Consider the following 18744-nt stretch of genomic DNA (forward strand, 5'->3'; position numbering starts at 1 on the left):
ACGTTGATTTAAAAACAGATATTATTATATTTTTTGTAGATAGAAAAAGAGATATATAGATTTTGTTTGGCAGCAACATTTAACTCTTTATATTGAAAAATATTATCTATAAATCTTTTTGAATGGATTTTATTGGTTGGTAATCTAATTTTAAATGTATAAAATCAAAATTATGTTCTTGATTTAATTGTTTCAATTTTGATTTTGCTAAGTTTGCTCCTATTTCTAGATTTAAAAGAAAAAACAATTTCAAGTTCAGAATTAATTATTAGTCATATATATTTGGTCAAGAAGATATCAAAACAAATCTCTACTTTATTAAATAAAACACTGAGCATTGACGTGATGGCCGTGCAACTGCAACGTCTCTCTGCATCCTCCGATAAATAATATTACGGAAAAACCCCTATAACTTGCCATTTTAGTGTCAAAGCCCAAAAACCCAAAAGGGTAAAATCGTCTCATAATTATTTCTTTTTCGCGCTTCATCTTATTTTTTTTTCTTTTCTCTCCGGAAAAAATAAAAATTGCAGTGTGGTTGGTTTCTGCGGGTTTTTCAGTGTTAGTACCCCTTCTTCTTTTTAACTCCCTCTTTCTCTCTCTCCCTCTCTCCCTCACATCAGCCATTACCCAAATCGAAGAAACCCTAAGATTTTTTTTTTTCTTTTCTCCGTTTTCAGATTCGATTTCTCTGTTGATTTCTTCATCCCGATGCATCTTTGCAGTGGAATTTTGAGTTTCTGAAAGATTCCGTTCGGTTTTGTCTTTCTTCGTCTCGAGATCGTTCAGGTACCGAAGATTTCAACTCGCTTTAGCAGATGTTTCTCTGGAGGTTATTTTTTTTTTGTTTACTTGAAATTTAATCGAGAATTTTGCTCTGTTTGCTTCTTTTTTTTCAAGGTCGGAAACCTTGAATCTCTCTTCGGTGAGTGAGATCGTCTTCTTCAATCTCGAGTAGCTGCTCTCGTTTAAGGAATTTGAGGTATTAGTTTGTCTCACCTTTCACAGATTTGTTTTTATTTCTTCGTTTCCGTTCAGATTGATGTTTCGTCTCTCCTAGAAATCTTTGATTTTGGTTTGTAACTGAGCGTTTGATGGGGAAGAACACTTGTGCGTATGAGATTTTGCATCTTCCTTTGGTTTCTGAAGTAAGAACTGTTATAAACGTTCAGTAATTGAAGATTCTCTCTGCTTAGGGTTTCAGAACTTAGTAGACAGGACAAATTTCACCATGGTTTCTCCCGTAGTCAAACATTGTCTCAGATTGCTTATGGTATCTGGAAGTGCATACTTTAGAGAATATCTGCAATTTGTTTGATGATTTTGGAGACAGTTTTTGTGTTGACGTTTCACTTTACTCTAACATCAGTCTTCGCTTTTGTTACGGTTTCGTTTTTTTGACATGTATGTATATTGGTACTTTCTAGTGAGAAGAAATGGGTGCAGGAAGGAAGACAGAGAGCTATACATTGGCTTCGGATGGCCAATACATATCAGGATATGGACCTATGTGGGTGAGGAATCTTAAGAAGGGTGATCTTTGTGGGGTTATATTTGGATGCAAGTTCAGCACTATCAAAGAGTGCTATGCTAAGAATTTGTTTGGTTAGTTGGCTATTCAATACAATCTATTTAACCTTTGAGGATTTAACTTTTGTGACGACCAGATTATTGAGAATGATGCTTGTTTGTGAACAGGTTTACCAGCCCCTCATATGGCTTATATCAAGAACATTGATCCTGGTTTGACGCTGTTCTTGTTCAACTACAGTGACAGAACACTTCACGGCATCTTTGAAGCTGCTAGTGAAGGAAAACTTAACATTGATCCCAAAGCTTGGTCTCCAAATGGGACTGATCCAAGTCCATATCCTGCTCAGGTACCTTTACTTTGTACAGAACGCTTCCTTTAACTGATTTACCCAAATGTCTTCTAAATTGAAATGTATCTCCTTCTGCAAATTTTTGGCACAGGTAAAGGTTCGAGTCCGAGTGCGGTGTGAGCCCTTGCCTGAAGAAAAGTTCAGGCCAGTAATTTCGGAGAACTACAAGGATGAAAAGATGTTTTGGTTTGAACTAGACCGAGGTCAGACAAACAAGCTGCTCCGTTTGTTTTCACCATCACCATCTGTAAGGGCACCATCGACATCCAAAGATGTTGTACCACCACCCAGAAAGCCAATTCCCGCATCTTCTCTTGCACAGATAGGTGAGGTAGGAGCAACACGTGTTGCTAAGTGGAGCAATCTGTTCAAACCTTCAGATGAGTCTACAGAAAACAAAGAAAAAGACTCAAAAGAAGGTGCAAGCGGAGCAGGTACATCTTTCTCTTCTGTTCTGAGAAATACGACCGCTTCTTCAACTCTGGAAAAGAAAATTTCGTTGACAAATGAACTTTCATCTCAAGCATGTAAAGGTCTTGAATCTTGGACATCTGCTTCTCAAGTTCCGTCTTTCCGCCAAGACAGTGGAGGTTTCAGAAATGCTTTAAAGGAAGGTGAAGATGTCAAAGTGAATCCTTATCATCATCAACAAAATCTCCATCCAACACAAAAGGGAACCTCGACTACAGCTAACAATAGAATAGGATGTAGCATTAGCAAGGAAGATCCTGCTGAGGATACACATTCAGTCATCGATTGGGATGCAGCATCTTCCTTTCAAGTCCATCTAGATGGACTGAACAAGATTTTGGAGGAACCTAAGGATAAGGATGGTCTCCAGAGCTTTGTGGGTAACATGGGAGCAGCTTCTTCTTCAATGGTGCCTAATTCTTGGGAGGATGAGAAGATTTCCTGGGACTTTGAGGAAAGAAGTATAGCTAAATCTCCCTGTGGATCCTCTTATGTTTCCGCCACTACTGGAGATGTGGTTGATGACATCGGACGTATGGATCTTTTCAAGATGGAAACGGGATCCCCCACCTTCGTGGATATATTGGCTGAGGTAAGTTTAGGTCATCCATTGTTCCCTGAACCACAAAAAACGAACGGTTGTGCTTATGACGGCTAATGAAATTACTATGAATATGTTTTTCTATGCTAGATATTGTCGGAAGTCAAGGAGTTGAAGCATACTCAGATGAAACAAGCTGAGAGGATGATTACTTTGGAGATGGAGCTGGTAAAAATACTTTGCAAAACTCACAAATTGATACTTTTTTTTTGCATTTATGAGCTTCAAGTACAAATTCTCTTATCTTTTTTTTTGGGTTCTTGCAGCTTGAATCAAGAAGGGAGATACTTCGGCTAAAAGGGAGCAATGGAAGTTTTTAAGCACATGATAGGCTCAAATAAATAACAAGTTATTGGAGTTTTTAGCTACTTCTTGTCTCTTGAACAAATGTGAAAAAGAAAGAATATGGAATTGGTTTGACTCCGGGTTTGAATTACTCTAAAGGAATATTCTTTCCTCTTTTGTTATTAATCCTTGACTTGGTATGCTTCAGTTTCAGTATGTGTTGCAGATAAACCGGTATATGGTTGGGCTTTAAAAAAAAAACTCACTTCCAATGTTCTTGTAAAAGGTTCGATTTTAACTACCACTTTAAAGGTTTACATTGACATTGACATTAAACTAAAAGCTTTAAATCACTTTAAAGGTTTGTACATGCGCTTCTGGTCCACTTATGCACAAGCAAAGTGCGCTAAGGAAGTTATTAACTAGACACTTGAGAGAGAGATCTTTGCCAGTTTTGGTCAAGCACCTAAAGTCTTCATCCTTTTTTGTATAATGGAGAAGCATTGAGAGCTCTTAAACATTATCAAACAGATAGTATGAGAGAGCTCTTAAACATCATCGAACCATAACTGCAGATAGTATGAGAGCTTCAACTCTCTCATGTCACATTATTGTTGTTATCTTGAACACTCTGAAAACCACCAAAGGGTCGTGTTTGTTAGAAAGCAACCAGAGAAAGCTTCCATGTTAAGTCCAACGAGAGATCTTTACATTCTTAAAATTCAGCAGTTCAATCACTGAAATAGAACTTCTGATTCTGTCTGGCAGTCAGGGTGTAATATAAGGAAATGAAAGATCAAAGAGATATTCAACAAATTTCGGTGTCAATTACGGATATAGTTTAAAATATTTATCCACCTAATTAATTGTTCTAATGTTTGCTAACAAATTCGTTAAGTCAGAACATTACCTCTCTAGTGAGCTATAGTGCTTCTCCGTCTACGATTGTTTCGGCCAAACGGGTTCATGAACCACTGTGGTTTGTAGGAATCCAATATGTAACTTATTGTCAATCCATAGACGATACCAGGTATGAATCCTATTCCCGCTGCTATCCAACTAATCACCTCTGCGTCTTCTTCATTTTGTTGCAATGCTGGCGTGCGTATATCTATGCAATCATTGTCAAGAGAAGGGCCAAAAAGTGCCAGGTTATCTTCAAAGGAAGAGCAAGGCTGCGTTTGAAACTGATTGCCTCCTGGTAGTAGACCTATAAGCTGATTATGAGAGAAGTTCATGTACGCAAGGAACGAGAGTTTTCCTAGCTCTTGTGGAATTTTTCCTGAAAGCTTGTTTTGGGAAACGTCCAACGACTCGAGAGCTGTGAGGTTTGCCATGGATGAAGGGATGCGGCCAGTGAAAGCATTGTTTGACAAGTTGAGCACATGAAGCTCTTTCAATAGACCGATGGACTTTGGAATCTCTCCTTCAAATTTGTTTCCCGAAAAATCGATTGCTGTATAAATTTGAAGGATACGTACCAGCTCCATCTCTACACCTTTATTCATCAAAACCATTGAATCATGGTAATAGCCTGATTTATCTCCCATGTAAATGTCATTCGACCGACCTTCGTCTGTCCCAAGTGATGACATAGCACTCCACTTCACAAAGTACTCTGATGGCAAAGTTCCTGCGAAGTGATTATGTGATATGTCGATGATTCGCAACTGAGGGAAGGAGGCTTGATGTACTGGTCCATAGAAAGCATTGGAGCGAAGGACAAGAACTTGTAGCTTTTGTAGAGAACCCAACCAGAACGGAAACATGTCGTTGATTCTGTTGCTTTCCACGTTGAAAACTTCAAGACTAGAGAAACGATTCAAAGATCTTGGAAGCTTTCCCACAAGTTGGTTATGACCGACGTCAAGCGACCTTAGTCTTTCAAATATAAACTCTGAAAGACCTCCACTAAGATTATTCTGCCGAAGGTTTAAAACTGAAAGATTACTCTTGAGATTTCCCAGACAAAGAGGGATTGAACCGTTAAACTTGTTTTCAGATAAATCAAGAGTGTTTAGAGAATGCAACTCACATATGAAAGAAGGAATCTTTCCCGTGAAGATGTTGTTGGAGCCAAGCAAGTGAACCATAGATGGTTTCCAGACAGAGGATAGTCCTTGTTTCTTCTTTGATCTTCTGAAACCGATGAAAGTGTTGTTGGAAAGATTCACATACGTCAAATTTGGTAGAGTCCACAACCAGCCAGGAACTTGACCTCGGATTTTGTTGTTGGAGATGTCTAGAAGCTCAATTTCATGTTGGGTTCTAAGGAGCTCTGGAAACTCGGTGATACCGCAGCCTGACAAGTGCAAACGTTGAATCTTCTGTGAAGGGGGATTGGAAACTGAACTTTTGTTTGTTGTTGAAACATGGTTGCCTGAGAGATCTAAAATAGATAGGCTTTTGGAATATGATAAGATATCATACAAGTCAATCGTAGTTGTGGTGTTTAAATGGGATAGTTCAAGACATTGGAGTGACTTGAGATGCGAGAAGATACTAAAGTCAACTGGGCGGCCTTGGGTGTCGAAATGAGAAAGGCCAACTAACGAAAGGTTGACAAATTTGGAAATGGATCTCGGGATTGGCCCTTTGAAGTTGTTGTTGCCAATGTCTAACCAGTTTAGGTTAGATGGTGAAGAAGATGTATTCCCAAACTCAAGAGTGCCGTTGAGTTGGTTATCACTCAGATCAATAATTATCAAAGATGGAATGGTGAAGAGAGAAGAAGGGATAGTTCCAGTGAAAGCATTGTGACTTGCTTGAAAGATGGTCAGCTTGTTGAGATTGCCAAAAGAAGATGGGATTTCACCAACGAGATTGTTACCCGAAAGGATGAGATCGGCGAGTTGAGAAAGGTTTCCAATTGAATATGGGATTTCACCTACGAAATTGTTTACGGAAAGGAAGAGGTAAGTGAGTTGAAAAAGGTTTCCAATCCAAGTTGGAATCCGACCAGTGAAATGATTATTCGAAAAGTCGAGAGAGGTGAGATGAGAAAGATTTCCAATGGAAGATGGAATCCAACCACTGAAATTATTTCCAGAAAGTTGGAGAGTTATAAGATGAGAAAGATTTCCAATAGAAGATGGAATCTGACCCGAAAGTTGATTCATAGAAAGGTTGAGGGTGGTGAGATGAGGAAAGTGTCCAATCAAAGACGGGACTTGACCATTCAAAGCATTATATGAAAGGTCAAGAGTGCTTAGAAAAGGAAGGTTTTGAAGACTGCTATTGGAATGAAACCAGCCATGGAGGCCACTGCAACTAAGGTCTAGCTCGACCACATCTCCGGACTTGGCATTGCACTTGATACCCTTCCAACTACAGCAGTCGCTGTTATTCCCCCATGACTCAGTCTTTCGATGAGATTCAATTCTATGCCACATACAATCAGGATTAAACTGCCCAATCTCAAACTCGTTTTTGAAAGCGAGAAGTGCATCCCTTTGTTCGGGACGACACATAAAATGTCTAGTAGGAGGAGCCGCAAGCACATCTCCGAAATAACAAATGAAAAAGAAAACAAAAGAGAGAGTAATATTAGGAATGATACTCGTCGAGTTCCACAAGCCTTTCATTTTAATATTCTTGAATTAAAAAATAATGAAGAAAACTGAAAATTGTGAGATGGTAAATAACATGGTTTCATACGCATATCTCTTTTATATACATAATAATCATAATACATTCTATTCCCACAAAGATAATAAATCCAACACGACTGACTCACTATTACTAGTCTTTCTACCAAGTGTTCTTCACGTTAAAATGCAAAGACTTAAAAGAGTCTTTACAGTTGAATAATCAAATTCCACGCATTTTGTCTTACTTTTTAATAACGTACAGGAAACTTCACAAGACAAGTTGTTTTGTTCCAACCAAAAGCAAAAATATCAATGAGATTCAGAAAACTTTGTTAGTTTGTCTGCTACACTAGTCCTACTAGTGATTGATGATCGACACCGATATTTTCACAAATTTCTCATAATATTACATGTTTTCGCAAATATATACAAATATATAATCTTTATGAGACTTTTCTTTCATTATAATTTAATTATATATTTCTTAAAATATTTGTATTAATTTTGTACTCTAAAATTTTGATTTAAATTCAAATAAATTATTGTTATTTTCCAAACTTTCATTGTTTGTCAAATTTCTTTGTTGAATTAAATATGTTTCTTTATTTTGTGTATGTTTGAATCAAGAAGGGAGATACTTCGGCTAAAAGGGAACAGTGGAAGTTTCTAAGCACTTGGTATCTCAAATTAAGTACAAACTTTTGGAGTTTCCAATGCTTCTCTAGCTACTTCTTGTCTTTTGAAAATATGAATCTATGAGAACATGATAATATTGTTTAAAGAGATGTTCTAGTGGAAGCTAAAGGTTTATAGTCCTCCACTTAGATTAGTTTCATCATCATGAACATGCTTGAATTAGTGTATGTTCATGACTCTTCTGCTATGGTTTCACGTTTACAGTTTCTAAGATGGTTACCAAAACTATAGGTTAAGAAGGAAAAAATGGCGACAAAATTGGAAGCGCAAGGTGGTCGTGGAGGAGAAGAATGAGACGATGTGGTGCTTACGTAAACGTCAAGAAAGTGTATGTTGGTCAAGGTGATTCTGGTGTGGTTTACGTCAAGTTTGATTACGAGAAAGACTGCAAAATCGTATCACGCGAACATGGGAAGATGACACTACTTGGAACAGAGGAGGTAGAAAACATTTTTTTTTTCTTTCTTGTTGTTATTAAAGAGAGTTTCTTGTCACTAAATGATCATATTTTTTTTTTGTTTCCGTTGCTTAGTTTGTACTTGATCCAGAAGATTACATCACATCTGTAAAATTTTACTACGAGAAGCTCTTTGGATCACCGGTAGAAATCGTCACGGCTCTAGTCTTTAAGACATTTAAAGGCACAACTTCTCAGCCTTTTGGATTAGTCTCTGGACAAGAAGCATATTTGGGTTCTTGTAGCTTGAATCAAGAAGGGAGATACTTCGGCTAAAAGGGAGCAATGGAAGTTTTTAAGCACATGGTATCTCAAATTAAGTAAAAACTTTTGGAGTTTGCTATGCTTCTCTAGCTACTTCTTGTCTTTTATACAAAATGTGAAAAAAAATAAAGAGTACGGAAATGGTTTGACTCCGAGGTTGAGAGTTACTCCAAAGAAATACTCTTTCCTCCTTTGTTCTTAATCCTTGACTTGGTATGCTTCAGTTTCAGTAATGTGTTGCAGAAAAACCGGTATATGGTTGCTTTAAAAAAAAAAAAAAACACTCACTTCCATTGTTTATGTAAAAAAGGTTTGATTTTAACTATCACATGAAACTTACACTGACATCATTTTACATTGACATTGAAATCACTCCAAAGATTGTATATGCTCTTCTGGTTCAATTATTCACAAGCAAAATGCGCTAAGAAAGTTATTATTAAATAGACACTTGAGAAAGAGAGATCTTTGCCAGTTTTGGTCAAGCACCTCAAGTTTCCATTCTTGTTGTATAATGGAGAAACAATGAGAGCTCTTAAACATTATCAAAACATAAATGCAAATAGTATGAACTGCATCTCTTTCACGCTTCATTCTTGTTGTTATCTTGGACCAAAGGATTGTGTCTGTAAGAAAAGCAACCAGAAAAAGCTTCCATAGAGAGATCTTTACACTTTTAAAATTCATTGGTTTAATAATCACTGAAATAGAACTTCTGATTCTGTCTGGGTGAAGTATACGAAAATGCAAGATCAAATAGACTTCTAATGCTTACTAACAAATTAATTTAGAAGTCAGAACAATACCTCTCTACTGAGTTGTGGTGCTTCTCCGTCTATGATTGTTTCGGCCAAAAGGGTTCATGAACCACTTTGGCTTGTAGGAAAGCAATATGTATCCAATCGTCAAACCACAGAAAACACCAGGTATGAATCCTGTTGCAGCTGCTATCCAACTAATCACCTCATCATCTTCTTCCTCTGAATCGGGCGTTTCATATAATTGTGTGGCTGGCGTGTGAGCATCTCTACAAATTTCGTCAAGAGAAGAGCCAAAAAGTCCCATATTGTCCTTGAAAGAAGAGCAACGCTGCGTCCGAAATTGAGTGCCCCCTGGAACTAGGCCTGTAAGCTGGTTATGAGAGAAGTTCATGTACGCAAGGAACGAGAGGTTCCCTAGCTCTTGTGGAATTTCTCCTGAAAGCTTGTTTTGGGAAACATCCAACGACTCGAGGACTGTCAGATTCCCCATAGATGAAGGGATGCGGCCAGTGAATGTATTGTTTGCCAAGTTAAGCACACGAAGCTCTTTCATTAGACCAATGGACTTTGGAATCTCTCCTTCAAATTTGTTTCCAGAAAAGTCGATTGCTGTTAAGATTTTTAAGATACGTACTAGCTTCATCTCTACACCTTTATTCATCAAAACCATTGAATCATAGTAATAGCGTAATCCACCTCCGATATACTTTTCGGAAGACTGATCTTCGTCTGTTCCAAGTGATGACATAGCACTCCACTTCACAAAGTATTCCGAGGGTAAAGTTCCACTGAAGTGATTATGCGATATGTCGATGATTCGCAACTGAGGGAACGAGGTTTGATGTATTGGTCCATGGAATGCATTGGAGCGAAGGACAAGAACTTGTAGCTCTTGTAGAGAACCCAACCAGAAAGGAAACGTGTCGTTGATTCTGTTACTTTCAACATTCAATACTTCAAGAGTAGAGAAAAGTTTCAAAGATCTTGTAAGCTTTCCCACAAGTTGGTTATGTCCGATGTCAAGCGACCTTAGACGTTTAAATATATTTATCGGAAGATGTCCGCCAAGATGATTCTGACGGAGATTTAGAACAGAAAGAGTATTCCTGAGGTTTCCCAAACAACGAGGGACTGAACCATTTAAATTGTTTTCAGATAAATCGAGAGTTTTTAGAGAACGTAGCAAGCATATGAAAGAAGGAATCTTGCCCGTGAAGTTGTTGTTGGAGCCAAGCAAGTACCGCATAGATGGTTTCCGGACAGAGGATAGTCCTTGTTCCTTCTTTAACCTTTGGAAACCGACGAAAGTGTTGTTGGAAAGATTCACGTACTTCAACTTTGGTAGAGTCCATAACCAGCCAGGAACTTGACCTTGGATTTTGTTGTTGGAGATGTCTAGAATTCCACTTATGGTTCTTAGGTGCTCTGGAAACTCGGTGATACCGCAGCTTGACAAGTTCAGAAATTCAATCAACTGTGAAGGCCGATTTGAAATTGAACTCCTATTTGTTGTTGAAACAAGGTTGCCTGAGAGATCTAAATAATAGAGGCTTTTGGAATATGATAAGATATCATACAAGTCAATTGTAGTGGTGGTGTTCAAGAACTTTGAGTGACTTGAGATGGGAAAAGATACTAAAGTCAACTAGGCGGCCTTGGGTGTCGAAATGAAAAAGGTCAAGAGACTCAAGGTTTACTAATCTGGAAATGGATATCGGGATTGGCCCTTTGTAGTTAGATGGTGAAGACGATGGATTTTCAAACTCAAGAGTGCCGTTGAGTTGGTTATCACCCAAACCAATAGAACTCAAAGAAGGAATGGTGAAAAGAGAAGAAGGGATAGTTCCAGTGAAAGCATTGTGACTTGCTTGAAAATATTCCAAGTTGGACAGTGAAGCTATATTAGTTGGAAGCGCGCCACTAAACTGATTTCCGGAGATATATAAATTTGACAACCCTGTCAAATTCAGTAGTACATTGGGAAAATTCCCACTGAGCATATTTTCACCAACATCTATTCTGGACAGGTGGTTTAGATTGCCAAAAGAAGATGGGATTTCACCGACTAGATTGTTTTCCCGAAGGTTTAAATAGGTGAGATGAAAAAGGTTTCCAATTGAATTTGGAATTTGACCAGAAAACTGATTTAAAAATAACGAGAGATTAGTGAGTTGAGTAAGGTTTCCAATTGAATTTGGGATTTGACCAGAGAATTGATTATAAGAAAAGTCGAGAGAGGTGAGTTGAGTAAGGTTTCCAATTGAATTTGGGATTTGACCAGAAAATTGATTATCAAAAAAGTTGAGAAAGGTGAGTTGAGCAAGGTTTCCAATTGAAGACGGGATTTGACCAGAGAATTGAGTATGCGAAAGGTCGAGAAAGTTGAGATGAAAAAGGTTTCCAATTGAAGACGGGATTTGATGACCAGACAATTGATTATGAGAAAGTTGGAGGGAGGTTAGTTGAGTAAGGTTTCCAATCGAAGACGGGAGTTGACCAGATAATTGATTTTGAGAAAGGTTGAGAGAGGTGAGTTGAGTAAGGTTTCCAATGGAAGATGGAATACGACCACTGAAACTATTTTCCGAAAGGCTGAGATTGATAAGATGAGAAAGGTTTCCAATGGAATCTGGGATTTGGCCATTAAGATCATTAGATGAAAGGTCAAGAGTGGTTAGAAAAGGAAGTTTTTGAAGACTGCTATTGGAATGAAACCGTCCATGGAGAAAACTGCAGCTAAGGTCTAGCTCGACCACATCTCCGGACTTGGCATTGCACTTGATACCCTTCCAACTACAACAGTCGCTGTTATTCCCCCATGACTCTGTCTTTGGATGAGAGTCATTGCTTTCCAGCTCACAATAATAACTAAGCTTCCCAATATGAAACTCGTTTCTGAAAGCGAGAAGTGCATCCCTTTGTTCGGGACGACACAAAAAATGCCTAGTAGTAGGAGGATCCCCAAGCACGTCTTCGAAATAACAAATGAAAAATAAAATAAAAGAAAGAGTTATTGGAATAATACCCGTCAAGTTCCACAAGCCTTTCATTTTAATTTTCTTGAATTAAAAAATAATGAAGAAAACTGGAAATTGTGAGATGGTAAATAACATGGTTTCGTACGCATCTCTTTTATAAACGTAACAATCATAATACACTCTAATCCACAAAGATAATAAATCCAAAACAGCTTGACTGACTCACATTATAAATAGTCTTTCTACAAAGTGTTCTTGACGTTGAAACGCAAATACTTTTAAAAGTCTTTACGTTTGAAATAGTCAAGTTCCGCACATTTTGTCTTACTTTAAAAAGTCTTTATGTTTGAATAGTCAAAGGCGGGACTTGACCATACAAATCATTAAATGAAAGGTCAAGAGTAGTTAGAAAAGGAAGGTTTTGAAGACTGCTATTGGCATGAAACCGGCCATTGAGAAAGTTGCAGCGAAGGTCTAGCCCAACCACTTCTCTGGACTTTGGCATTGCACGTGATACCCTTCCAACTACAACAGTCGCTGTTATTCCCCCATGACTCTGTCTTCCGATGAGATTAAATGCCAAAATCCATACAAGAAGGATTAGATTCAATCTCAAACTCGTTTTTAAAAGCGAGAAGTGCATCCCTTTGTTCGGGACGACACATAATACACTCTAGTAGGAGGAGCCGCAAACACGTCTTCAAAATGATATCGATAAATGAACAAGAAAATAAAAGAAAGAGTAATAGGAATGATACTCGTTGAGTTCCAGAAGCCTTTCATTTAATTTTCTTGGATTAAAAAATAATGAAGAAAACTAGAAATTGTGAGATGGTAAATAACAGGGTTTCGTGCCCCCATCTATTTTATATACATTATAATCATAATACATTCTATTCCACAAATATAATAAATCCAACACAGCTTGACTGACTCACATTATAACTAGTCTTTCTACCAAAGTGTTCTTCACGTTAAAATGCAAAGACTTAAAAGAGTCTTTACATTTGAATAATCAAGTTCCACACATTTTGTCTTACTTTTAATAACGTACAGGAAACTTCACAAGACAAGTTGTTTTATTCCAACCAAAAGCAAGAATATCAATGAGATTCAGAAACCTTTGCTAGTTTGTGTGCTACACTAGTCCTACTAGTGATCATGATCGACACCGATATTTTCACAAATTTCTCATAATATTACATGTTTCGCAAATATATAGAAATATATTATCTTTATGAGACTTTTCTTTCAATAGTATAGATTATAATATATATTTTCTTGTTATAAATTATGCATAACAGATTGTTATATTTTTCCCCCAAAATATTAGATTTTGTTCAAATATAGAATATAATCTTTAAAATGAGGCTTTTATCTCATTTATTAAGTTTCAATAAATTTTTAAATATATATATTTCTTAAAATATCTCTATTATTCTGTAATCTAAATTTGATTTAAATTCAATTAAATTATTGCATCTCTTGAGTAACATCTTGTTATTTTTTCAAAATTTTGATCTTTGTCAATCTTTTTATTGAATTAAAATGTTTTTTTTTTATGTGTTTGTAACTTTGTATGCTTTGTTGTCAAACTATAAGGATGATTTAATTGCTTTGTTTTTTTTTTAATTAAAAATGCAAAACAATTACAAAATAACATGTCTATTGTCTAGATGTTCCAAAACAATTGATTTGCTTACGCGTATTAAGAGCGTGTTTTTTGTGTGGTGACGATTGAACCACGTGTCATCAACAAAAAGAGAGACGCGAAGAAAAAAGCTTAAGAAGAAGATTTGATTTTTGATCGATTTTAACAACAAACAAGAAAAACCATCTGCATGAGAAAGAAGAGTTTTTTTGTTTTTGCCCATTAAAGAAACGATTCAACTATAAATTCTGGAGTCATTCACGATAGGTATGTTTTCTGATTAATCTTTTCTGGGTTCGTCGAATTTTTCGCTGAATTAGTCTCGAAGAGGTCTCTGGGTTTGATGATTTTAGGGTTTTAGATGTTTTCGTGTTCACTGATTTGTGAACAAAAAACTGAAATTTTCCAATTCTCTAGGTCTCGATGTTTTAAAGAAGATTGGGGATTTTTTTTCCCAATTTTAGGGTTTTTTTTTTATATATTAGAAGATTTCTTTAATTTGTGAACAGGTTTACCAGTCCCTCTCACATGGCTTATATCAAGAACATTGATCCTGGTTTGACGCTGTTCCTGTTCACGGGATCTTTGAAGCTGCTAGTGAAGGAAGACTTAACATTGATCCCAAAGCTTGGTCTCCAAATGGGACTGATCCAAGTCCATATCCTGCTCAGGTACCTTTACTTACTACAGAACGCTTCCTTTAACTGATTTACACCCAAATGTCTTCTAAATTGAAATGTAATTCATTCTGCAAAATTTTGGCACAGGTAAAGGTCCGAGTTCGTGTGCGGTGTGAGCCCTTGCCTGAAGAAAAGTTCAGGCCAGTAATTTCGGAGAACTACAAGGATGAAAAGATGTTTTGGTTTGAACTAGACCGAGGTCAGACAAACAAGCTGCTCCGTTTGTTTTCACCATCACCATCTGTAAGGGCACCATCTTGCACAGATAGGTGAGGCAGGAGCAACACGTGTTGATAAGTGGAGCAATCTGTTCAAACCTTCAAATGAACTTTCATCTCAAGCATGTAAAGGTGTTGAATCTTCGACATCTGCTTCTCAAGTTCCGTCTTTCCGCCAAGACAGTGAAGGTTTCAGAAACGCTTCAAAGGAAGGTGAAGATGTCAAAGTGAATCCTTACCATCATCAACAAAATCTCCATCCAACACAAAAGGGAACCTCGACTACAGCTAACAACAGAATAGGATGTAGCATTAGCAAGGAAGATCCTGCTGAGGATACACATTCAGTCATCGATTGGGATGCAGCATCTTCCTTTCAAGTCCATCTAGATGGACTAAACAAGATTTTGGAGGACCCTAAGGATGGTCTCCAGAGCTTTGTGGGTGACATGGGAGCAGCTTCGTCATCGATGGTGCCTAATTCTTGGGAGGATGAGAAGATTTCCTGGGACTTTGAGGAAAGAAGTATAGCTAAATCTCCCTGTGGATCCTCCTATGTTTCCGCCACTACAGGAGATGTGGTTGACTGAGGTAAATTTAGGTCATCCATTGTTCCCTGATCCATAAAAAACGAACAGTTTTGCTTATGATCCACTAATGAAACTTACTATGAATATGCTTTTCTATGCTAGATATTGTCGGAAGTCAAGGAGTTGAAGCATACTCAGACGAAACAAGCTGAGAGGATGATTACTTTGGAGATGGAGCTGGTAAAAATACTTTGCAAAACTCACAAATTGATACTTCTATTACACTACTTGTTTCAAGTACAAAATCTCTATATCTTTTGTTTGGGTTCTTGCAGCTTGAATCAAGAAGGGAGATACTTCGGCTAAAAGGGAGCAATGGAAGTTTTTAAGCACATGCATGGTAGGCTCAAATTAAGAATAAACTCTTGGAGTTTGTAATGCTTCTCTAGCTACTTCTTGTCTTTTAAACAAAATGTGGAAAAAAGAAAGAATATTGAAATGGTTCGACTCCGAGTTTGAGAGTTAATCTAAAGGAAAACTCTTTCCTCTTTTGTTCTTAACCCTTGACTTAGTATGCTTCAGTTTCAGTAATGTGTTGCAGAAAAACTGGTATATGGTTGGGTTAAAAAAAAAAAAAAAATCACTTCCATTGTTCTTGTAAAAAAGGTTTGATTTTAACTATTACATGAAGCTTGCATTGACATTAAACTTTAAATCACTCCAAAGATTGTATATGCTCTTCTCGTTCACTTATTCACAAGCAAAATGAGCTAAGCAAGTTATTAAATAGACACTTGAGAAAGAGAGATCTTTGTCAGTTTTGGTCAAGCACCTCAAGTTTCCATCCTTGTTGTATAATGGAAGCAATGAGAGCTCTTAAACTTTATCAAAACATAAATGCAGATAGTATGAGCTTCATCTCTTTTACGCCTCATTCTTGTTGTTATCTTGGACACCTTGAAAGCATCAAAGGATTGTGTCTGTAAGGAAGCAACCAGAAAAAAAAGCTTACTTGTGAAGTCCAAACATAGAGAGATCTTTACATTCAAAAAATACCTAAAATTCATCAGTTTAATCATCAGAATAGAACTTCTGACACCGTCTGGGTGTAGTATACGAAATTGAAAGATCAAAGAGATAATTCACAAAATTCGGTATCAATTACGTACCTATTTAAAAAAAAACTATCCACCTAATTATTCTAATGTTTGCTAAAAACATTCGTTAAAAAGTTACCTTTCTCTACTGAGTTGTGGTACTTCTTCGTCTACGATTGTTTCGGCCAAAAGGGTTCATGAACCACTCTGGCTTGTAGGAAATCAATATGTATCCAATCCTAAACCCAAAGGAAACACCAGGTATAAATCCTATCGCAGCTGCTATCCAACTAATCACCTCTTCGTCTGCTTCCTCTGATTCCGGTGTTTCATACTGCTGATGTGATGCTGGCATGTGAGCATCTCTGCAAATTTCGTTAAGAGAAGAGCCAAAATGAAGACCCAGGTTATCTTCAAAGGAAGAGCAAGGCTGCGTTTGAAATTGAGTGCCCCCTAGTATTAGACCTGAAAGCTGGTTATGAGAAAAATTCATGTATTTAAGGTACGAGAGGTTGCCTAGCTCTTTTGGAATTTCTCCTGAAAGTTTGTTTTGGGAAACGTCCAAAGACTCGAGAGCTGTGAGGTTCCCCATAGATGAAGGGATGCCGCCAGCGAAAGCATTGCTTGATAAGTTGAGGATACGAAGCTCTTTCAATAGACCAATGGACTTTGGAATCTCTCCTTCAAATTTGTTTTCCGAAAAGTCGATTGTTGTTAAGATTTGAAGTGATGACATAGCAGTCCACTTCCAAAAATACTCTGATGGCAAAGTTCCATTGAAGTGATTATGCGATATGTCGATGATTCGCAACTGAGGGAATGAGGCTTGATGTATTGGTCCATGAAATGCATTGGAGCTAAGGACAAGAACTCTTAGCTTTTGTAGAGAACCCAACCAGAACGGAAACGTGTCGTTGATTCTGTTGCTTTCCACGTTCAAAACTTCGAGAGTAGATAGACGGATCAAAGATCTTGGAAGCTTTCCCACAAGTTGGTTATTACCGACATCAAGCGACCTTAGACGTTTAAATATATCCTTTGGAAGACTTCCACTAAGATTATTTTGACGAAGGTTTAGATCTGAAAGATTACTCTTGATATTTCCCAAACAATGAGGGATTGAACCGTTGAAGTTGTTTTTAGATAAATCGAGAGTGATTAGAGAACGCAACTCGCATATGAAAGAAGGGATCTTTCCAGTGAAGTTGTTGATGTTAATGGATAGAGTTTGTAGGTTAGAAGGTGAAGAAATATTACCAAACTCAAGAGTGCCGTTGAGTTGGTTACCACCCAAATCAATAGATCTCAAAGAAGGAATGGTGAAGAGAGAAGAAGGGATAGTTCCAGTGAAAGTATTGTAACCTGCATCAAAATCTCTCAAGTTGGATAGTGAAGTGATATTAGGAGGAAGCGCACCACTGAACTGATTGTTGTACATATTCAATTCTGACAACCCTGTCAAATTCAATAGTACATTGGGAAAGTTGCCACTGAGCATATTGCTATTAACAAATAAGGTGGTCAGCTGGTTTAGATTGCCAAAAGAAGATGGGATTTCACCAAGGAGATTGTCCCCAAGGATGAGAGAGGTGATATGAGAAAGGTTTCCAATTGAATTTGGGATTTCACCAACGAGATTGTTTTCTGAAAGGTCGAGAGAGGTGAGATGAAAAAGGTTTCCAATCGAAGATGGAATCCGACCACTGAAATAATTATCTGAAAGGCTGAGATTGACAAGATTAGAAAGGTTTCGAATGGAATCTAAGATTTGGCCAGCAAGATCGTTACATGAAAGGTCAAGAGTGGTTAGAAAATGAAGGTTTTGAAGACTGCTATTGGAATGAAACCGGCCATGGAGACAGCTGCAACTAAGGTCTAACTCGATCACTTCTCCGGACTTGGCATTGCACTTGATACCCTTCCAACTACAACAATCGCTGTTATTCGCCCATGACTCCGTCTTTCGATAAGGATTTGAACAATGAGGGTTAGGCTCCCCAATCTCAAACTCGTTTTTGAAAGCGAGAAGTGCATCCCTTTGTTCGGGACGACACAAAAAATGTCTAGTAGGAAGAGCCGCAAACACGTCTTCAAAATGATAAATGAATAAGAAAATAAAAGAAAGAATAATTGGAATGATACTCGTCGAGTTCCACAAGCTTTTCATTTTAATTTCCTTGAATTTAAAAAATAAGGGAATGTAGAAAACCAAGGAAACTGTGAGATGGTAAATAAATAACATGGTTTCGTGCTCTCTTTTAAGATATATATACATAATCATAATACGCTCTATACTTCACAAATAGTCAAATATAATAAATCCAACACAGCTTGACTGACTCAGTAGTCTTTCTACCAAATGTTTTTCACGTTGAAACGCAAAAACTCTAAAAAGTCTTTGCGTTTGAATAGTCAAGTTCCCCGCACATCATGTCTTACTCTTAATAGTTAAATTACGTACAGTATGGGATATTTCAAAAATTGTTGAGAAATATCATGTCTTATTCAAGCGTGTTTCCACGGATGTATCTATTTTGCGCCAAAAAAAAAAAAATTCCGAAAAGGCTAAGGCCCAATAGTAT

The 18744-nt window shown here is 37.4% G+C and overlaps 2 protein-coding genes, 1 long non-coding RNA gene and 3 pseudogenes across 11 annotated transcripts; 3 read left to right on the forward strand and 3 right to left on the reverse strand.

Moving 5' to 3' along the window:
• Positions 1-509: 509 nt before the first annotated feature.
• On the forward strand, positions 510-3426 carry LOC104745293 (DCD (Development and Cell Death) domain protein). 4 transcript variants are annotated; one of them, XM_087487728.1, is made up of 8 exons: positions 530-789; positions 901-982; positions 1428-1605; positions 1699-1880; positions 1975-2317; positions 2408-2946; positions 3046-3123; positions 3222-3426. In XM_087487728.1, the coding sequence occupies exons 3-8, from the start codon at positions 1437-1439 to the stop codon at positions 3273-3275; spliced, it is 1365 nt and encodes a 454-aa protein (XP_087343854.1). In that variant the 5' UTR covers positions 530-789; positions 901-982; positions 1428-1436; the 3' UTR covers positions 3276-3426. The 4 variants fall into 4 exon arrangements, with proteins under 4 accessions (XP_087343852.1, XP_087343854.1, XP_087343855.1 ...); XM_087487729.1 differs by having other exon boundaries at positions 2417-2946; XM_087487726.1 differs by having other exon boundaries at positions 510-789; positions 1975-2946.
• An 86-nt stretch (positions 3427-3512) lies between these two features.
• Positions 3513-6925, reverse strand: LOC104745296 (receptor-like protein 53). 2 transcript variants are annotated; one of them, XM_087487722.1, is made up of 2 exons: positions 4151-6925; positions 3513-3871 (listed from the first exon to the last, which is right to left on the reverse strand). In XM_087487722.1, the coding sequence occupies exon 1, from the start codon at positions 6822-6824 to the stop codon at positions 4155-4157; it is 2670 nt and encodes an 889-aa protein (XP_087343848.1). In that variant the 5' UTR covers positions 6825-6925; the 3' UTR covers positions 3513-3871; positions 4151-4154. The 2 variants fall into 2 exon arrangements, with proteins under 2 accessions (XP_087343848.1, XP_087343849.1); XM_087487723.1 differs by having other exon boundaries at positions 3513-5162; positions 5276-6914.
• Positions 6926-7006: 81 nt separating this feature from the next.
• Positions 7007-8595, forward strand: LOC109131042 (uncharacterized). Of its 2 annotated transcripts, none has more exons than XR_015581879.1 (3): positions 7007-7635; positions 7758-7966; positions 8059-8595. It is a non-coding gene; the product is annotated as an uncharacterized LOC109131042 (long non-coding RNA). The 2 variants fall into 2 exon arrangements; XR_015581880.1 differs by having other exon boundaries at positions 7109-7507.
• A 446-nt stretch (positions 8596-9041) lies between these two features.
• Positions 9042-12820, reverse strand: LOC147926274 (receptor-like protein 53 pseudogene; annotated as a pseudogene). Its single transcript, XR_015582597.1, has one exon. The product of XR_015582597.1 is annotated as a receptor-like protein 53 pseudogene (transcript).
• Positions 12821-14146: 1326 nt separating this feature from the next.
• On the forward strand, positions 14147-15625 carry LOC104745295 (uncharacterized; annotated as a pseudogene). The gene is made up of 3 exons (XR_015581878.1): positions 14147-14308; positions 14405-15305; positions 15401-15625. The product of XR_015581878.1 is annotated as an uncharacterized LOC104745295 (transcript).
• A 71-nt stretch (positions 15626-15696) lies between these two features.
• LOC104704277 (receptor-like protein 43 pseudogene) lies at positions 15697-18398 on the reverse strand (annotated as a pseudogene). The gene is made up of 2 exons (XR_015581876.1): positions 16302-18398; positions 15697-16045 (listed from the first exon to the last, which is right to left on the reverse strand). The product of XR_015581876.1 is annotated as a receptor-like protein 43 pseudogene (transcript).
• Between the last annotated feature and the right edge of the window lie 346 nt (positions 18399-18744).

The sequence above is a fragment of the Camelina sativa genome, chromosome 15 (genome assembly GCF_030686135.1).
Source record: "Camelina sativa cultivar CO46 ecotype springtype chromosome 15, ASM3068613v1".
Classification (NCBI taxonomy): domain Eukaryota; kingdom Viridiplantae; phylum Streptophyta; class Magnoliopsida; order Brassicales; family Brassicaceae; genus Camelina; species Camelina sativa.

Excerpts from the sequence above, each read along its gene's own strand:
- LOC104745293 (XM_087487726.1), top strand. The coding sequence starts at position 1,437 with ATGGGTGCAGGAAGGAAGACAGAGAGCTATACATTGGCTTCGGATGGC. Across the intron at positions 1,606-1,698 it reads CTATGCTAAGAATTTGTTTG|GTTTACCAGCCCCTCATATG; the intron begins GTTAGTTGGCTA and ends GTTTGTGAACAG. Across the intron at positions 1,881-1,974 it reads CAAGTCCATATCCTGCTCAG|GTAAAGGTTCGAGTCCGAGT; the intron begins GTACCTTTACTT and ends TTTTTGGCACAG.
- LOC104745296 (XM_087487722.1), bottom strand. The coding sequence starts at position 6,824 with ATGAAAGGCTTGTGGAACTCGACGAGTATCATTCCTAATATTACTCTC.